This window comes from Malurus melanocephalus, unplaced genomic scaffold (assembly GCF_030028575.1).
Source record: "Malurus melanocephalus ecotype Western Australia unplaced genomic scaffold, MMel_1.1 scaffold_215, whole genome shotgun sequence".
In the NCBI taxonomy this organism is placed as follows: domain Eukaryota; kingdom Metazoa; phylum Chordata; class Aves; order Passeriformes; family Maluridae; genus Malurus; species Malurus melanocephalus.
This window is the reverse complement of record NW_026623447.1, coordinates 783,932-789,275: the sequence shown is the minus strand read 5'-3', so window position 1 is coordinate 789,275 and position 5,344 is coordinate 783,932. Positions and strand designations below refer to the sequence as shown.

Below are 5,344 nucleotides of genomic sequence, written 5' to 3'. Positions count from 1 at the left end.
TCTAGATTGCTGACAGAACTATTTCACTGTCATCCAGAAAGCCCAGTTTGCTAATACTGAGTTCAGCAGGTTGCCAAAGAATATCTGACTGTTTCTTCCTCCTTTAAAAACAGTTTTTGAAGTTCTTTGAGACAATCTGTAAATGAATCCATTTTTATTTATTGACCCTAGTGTCCTGGCTGGTCTCTGCTGTTTTTCACTCCTGTAATTTCACTTTTCAGTGCTGGTCCTTCAACGCAGAGTCACCCAACCGCTCTCTGTCCTGTGGTACTTGCTCCTGGCATTTTTGGAGACCTTGATAAAACCTTCCTGTCTAAAAACCTGCTGTCAGACTTCTTAAGGCCAAGCACCATTTTTCTGCCAGTTTTTTCATAGTGAGCAGACAAGTAATTCTGAGACGTTTTAGATCTGTTTCTCTCATAAAGCTGTTTCATGGTGTTTTGTTGATGTTTCATCTACAGTGGCATTGATAGTAAAAGAGAGAAGTCTGGTAATAAGCTGTGCTAGGATGTGATGCCATCCACTGTTTAAGGATAACTTTTGGAATGCAAGTGTGGAGCTCCAAAATAATCCTGCTTCACTTTGGCATGCTAGCAACAGTGACATTTGCTGCAATAAGTTATTAATAAGATATTTTATTTTGAAGGGTCATATTTAATTCACTTCTAGCTGAGTTCATGGTATATTATTGGTAATATGAAATTCTTAAGTGAGGGTACCTAAGGATGTATTTGCACAGTGAAATAATCCCGTGAGTATAGTCTTGTATTCCTGTTTTTTATCTAACCAGCAGTAATGGTAGCAGTGAGGGCATGCTGACACCCATGAATGGACTGGTGACAAATGGCTCTGGCAGGCTGGTAACAGCTCTGCAGAGTCACATTTATATTCTCACTGCAAGCAAACCTTTAGCATTGGTATGGCCATACTCATCCTGAAGTCTGGTTCAAATCTGGTGTTTTTTCTAGATTTGGTCAGCAGCCTGATGAAAATAAAACCTCTGCTTCATCCTGTGAGTTGAAGAACTTTTAAGATTTCTTTTAAGGTCGGGCAAGCTTGTTGCTTGTGAAAATTCAGAAAGCCCACTTGTGAGTGTTCAGTGTATCAGAATTCTGATCTGTTATCAGAGCTTCTGCTCAGGATGCTTTGAGCAATGTATTTTGTTTACTCCTTTCACCCTACCGTGCTGCAGTGTTGTTTTCCATAGGCTTGATACAGGCTTACCCTTGTGATTTTTCAGGGTTTCTGGTATTTCATTTTACTGTCACAAAGCTGTTGGTGGGATCTCTGGAGCAGGTGTTTACAACAKGARGCTGTGTTTCTGAAGAAGCTCGTGTCCTTTCGCTTCCAGCTTCTTCTGGAAATGAATTCTTCACTTTTCAGGGAAGTGTCAGGTGACAATAACTGAAATCMCTCTGCCTGTGGTAGTAATACCAATGAATGCTGTGGTTGTGCCACCTATGACAGCTTCAGTTGTTGGCAATAAATTGGTGGGGTGGARAAGAGCACAGGGAGGACAGCCAGGGGGAAGCTGAAAATTGCTTATGAACAGCTGTAAGGTGTTGTGGTTTTTACTATCCTACTTTTCTGACAAGCCTGCATGACATTTCAGCAAGTATTAATGCTACATAAGCCTTTACTTWAAAATCTGTGTTGTTACAGTGTCCATTCCTATTCTAAAACAGATCTTGAAGGTAGAATTGCCACTCCAAAGAGAAATGGTGAAAAAAATTCAAATAAAGTATGACACACAGTTTCACCTATTGTGTCAGCAAGCCGATAATTACATACAGCTTTTTTTTAAATCTAGCCTTAGGTGTGTCACTGTTTTACTTAAAGAAGAGTCATACTTCTAGCCACAAGCAAATTGTTGCTACCCTTTAAAAAAGTGCAGAACTCAGCATCTTGAAACAAAGTGCATAATATCCATTGTAAGCTGAATTACACAGCAAAATCATCTGCCTGGATAAGAATACACACTACTAGAGAAAAGTAGTAAACACCTTCCAAAACTGAAATGAGTGATTGCAGTCCTGAACTGCTGGCTTTGCTTAGTGCTGGGAATTGTGCAAGGGGAGTTGTCCTGCACTTAGTGTTCAACTGCTGGAGGGACATGGGACCCACTCAGGGACCAAAATACATAAACTGGGTCCTGCCCTACATCCCCTTAACAGCAGTTACAGATTAACAGCAGTTACAAATTTTTGCAGGGGATTCTTTTTCCCTTTTCTTGTATCATTATGTAATTGAAAGATATTATTTTCTGTGTTTTCAGCAGTCAAAGAACATAAATATTTCACTTTGGACCAGTGAAAAATCACTTTAAACTGCATAAATTCAGATTTAAAAAAAAAATAATTTGACAGTGCTTTAAAATAAATCCCTCTCTCCATAGTCACTGTCAGCTGATTCTTCCCTGTTTTCTTCTGAATGTTCTGTTCAATAATGAAATGGCAGAATACTGAAGTTGCAAACTTAGATTGATGTAGATCACAGAACAGTCCTTCTCCTTCCCAACCTTGCCACTTCTTTAAGCAAAATCTAAAAGAAAAAAAGAGAAGACCTATTGGAAATATATGCCCAAGAGTATTTCTAACAGTACTTTCTGTTAGAGTCATAAAGAGCTCTAACAGAGCTCTTTAGTGTCTAAAGAGCTTGTGTTTTTCCATGCCAGTTTTTTTTCCCTATCCATATTTCAAGATACACTTGTTCACATCTGCTTAATGGTTTGTTAAAGTCTAGTTAAACTGGTTTCTAAAACCTTGCTTAATCTATTTGAACTACAGGACCACAACAAGAAAATTCTTGGCAACGTAGATGAAACTTCACTTCTTTTGCAGGACAGTGTTACTCGTTTTGAGATGCACACACTGAAGCTGCAGTTCAAGCATATCATTATAAAAGCACTAKTTGACTGAGCTTATTTTCTCTCCCAGTCGCTACATGCAGCCTCTCTTTTTAAGCTTACCTGTGAGGAAAGTGAAACAGAATTTAATGACTTGGAAATGCAGGTAATTTGATTCCTGCCCCCTTGGGTGTGGAAGTTGCTGTCTGTGAAGTGGCAGGTGCACAGTAAGGAGCTGAACTGTTTTGTTTAAAACCTAAACAAAAAATAAAAAGGAAAACATACTTGTACTGTGTTATACAATTACAGTGATTAAGTGGTTGCTGGCTATCAGAGCTGTGGGGCTGTGCAGGATGCAGGTTGATTTGCCTGTGCTGCTGTAAGGAATCAGTCCCTGCACAGTTYTGTTGGCACTGGGCTCTGGCTCCGTGCAGCAGGGCACGGGCACAGCCGTGGGGGCAGGAGGGCTGGTGGCTGTGCCTTCCCCAAGTGCTGCCTGCTTTGGGAGGGGGAACAGGCAGGTGTGGCTCASCATGGGTGATGGAGCTTGCTCCAGGGCAAGATTGTCCTGCTGAACTGGGGAAATCTGAAGCATTGCTTTGAGCTATGTCTTGTACCATGATGAAATATGGAGAATGGCTTTCTGTTGTTCTGTACCTGCAGAGGAGAGCTGSATGCTGAAGGCACTGGGTAAAGTGAGCTCCTGCAGGGCCATCACAGACCTTTTTTCTTCTTTTTTCCCTTTTTTAAAAAAAAAGAAATTGTAACTCCTGTTCTAAGCATCTTTCTTATTGCTTTTTCCACATATGTATTTCTTATACTTTCACCATTTTACTCCAAGTTTGGATTGGAATAACCCACTGAACAGTGTAGGAGGGTATGTGGCCACCAGGAAGTGTGAGAGCTCAGTGTGAGGCTCTGGGTTACTGCGACTGCAGAAGTAGGCAGTGTGGAAATGGGAATGGTCACAGCATTTCTCCTTCTCCTTAGAACTTCTCCTAGATAAACAGGAGGAATTAAATCTGAGACAGTCACCTGCAGTGTGGCTGGCGCAGGCCCTTTTGCTTGCTCCTTCCCCTGTGTTACTTCTGCAGTGGTGTAACACAGCTCCATGGGATAAAGTGAACAGGGGAACTGCTCTGGTCTCAAAAATTAAAAAAAAAAAAACAAACAAAAAACAAACCCTGAGTCTAGATCTGTTTTCGTCACCCAGCTCACAGTGTGACCCTCCCAGTTGGGTACTGGCGTGACTGGAGAGGTGCAGAAGGGGCTGTTTGTAGCAGCAGTGCTCCACAGACTCCAGTCTGACTCTGTTCTCACCTCCTTTTCTTAACTTGCTTGGATTGTTCAAACCCACTTTGCTTGTGGTGGTTRTTGTGCCTTTCCCTTTCCTAATGTATGGCACAGAGGAGAGTTTGCTATCCTGTTACCACTTAAACTTCTCCCATTTTAGGGCTTGGGTAGGAAACTGTGGTTTTRTGCCAAATGGGCAAGAAGTTTGAGAGTTTATTTTTTTCTCTTCCCACAGCTTCAAGGTGGCACTGGAATTGATGGTAGCAGRTTGCCAGGGGTTAGCAGCAGGATCAGCTTCTTGCTGCTTGTGGCTAGTGGAGACTGGAAGTGCCTGTTGCAGGTGGTAAAGGGAATTCAGGTTTATTGCCTGGTGCACCTGGTGCTTGTAAGTTGAGGGTACCTGGTGTTTGTGCTATTTCTGTGTTCTGATGTCTCTCACCTGGCCCATTTCTGCTCTCTGGKTCTTTCCTCTTTGTCAGAGAAGGGAATGAGATCCACGTGGGCTGAGAAAGTGCCCACTGACATGTTTTGATTCCTTCTAACTTTCCCTGAAGTCAGCTAGGTGAGGCCTTGGGGGAGTGAGGAAAGGGTAAGTAAGAAAGGGAGAATTATTGGCTGACTGATAATTGACTGCAACTTACTTCTCACAGTCTGTGTTTATTGTRGACTTATCTGCTGTGGTGCACACAGGCTCCTTGTCCCTCAAGGAGCCAGGAAAGGTGTTCATAGAGACCAGAGAGTGCAAAGCCGTGCTCTGCCCTGCCTGGCAGTGGGCAGGTGTGGTGCACTTGGGGCAAGTCAAGACATGATCCTTTGAGTAGCTTAAAAAAGTATCCCACTTGCTTTGACACAAACAGTTTCTTTCTGTTAGGAAATCCTGGTGCAGTATCACATAAACTCCCACGATGAAGCAGAGGGGTGAAGACACCTTAGACRTGTTTCACCCTTGGCACGCTGCCCTCTGTGCTAAGCCTGGTGTTGTGGGGGATGTGCCTGCGCTTCCAAGTGGGAATTGGCCTGAGAAGAGTGTTTGTGTAGTTTGATAAGTCAGAATATTCCATTAAAAGGATCAACATAAAACAGTGACTACAGGTTGATTTCGGAATATAACGGGGCAATGACAGAATTCCTGKCATTTTTTGTTTTTCTTAATGCAGTGTTTGGTTGCCACACAGGATCATTTGGGTGGCATCAGAATGTGTTGCT

The 5,344-nt window shown here is 42.5% G+C and overlaps 1 protein-coding gene across 1 annotated transcript in view; it reads left to right on the top strand.

Moving 5' to 3' along the window:
• TBCD (tubulin folding cofactor D) overlaps positions 1–5,344 on the top strand; it is a 117,662-nt gene that overhangs the window by 50,174 nt on the left and 62,144 nt on the right. Inside the window, exons 15-17 of the mRNA XM_057374085.1 lie at positions 2,937–3,011; positions 4,374–4,523; positions 4,789–4,931. Of these exons, the coding sequence (XP_057230068.1) occupies positions 2,937–3,011; positions 4,374–4,523; positions 4,789–4,931 (368 nt within the window). The remainder of the gene's footprint in view (positions 1–2,936; positions 3,012–4,373; positions 4,524–4,788; positions 4,932–5,344) is intronic.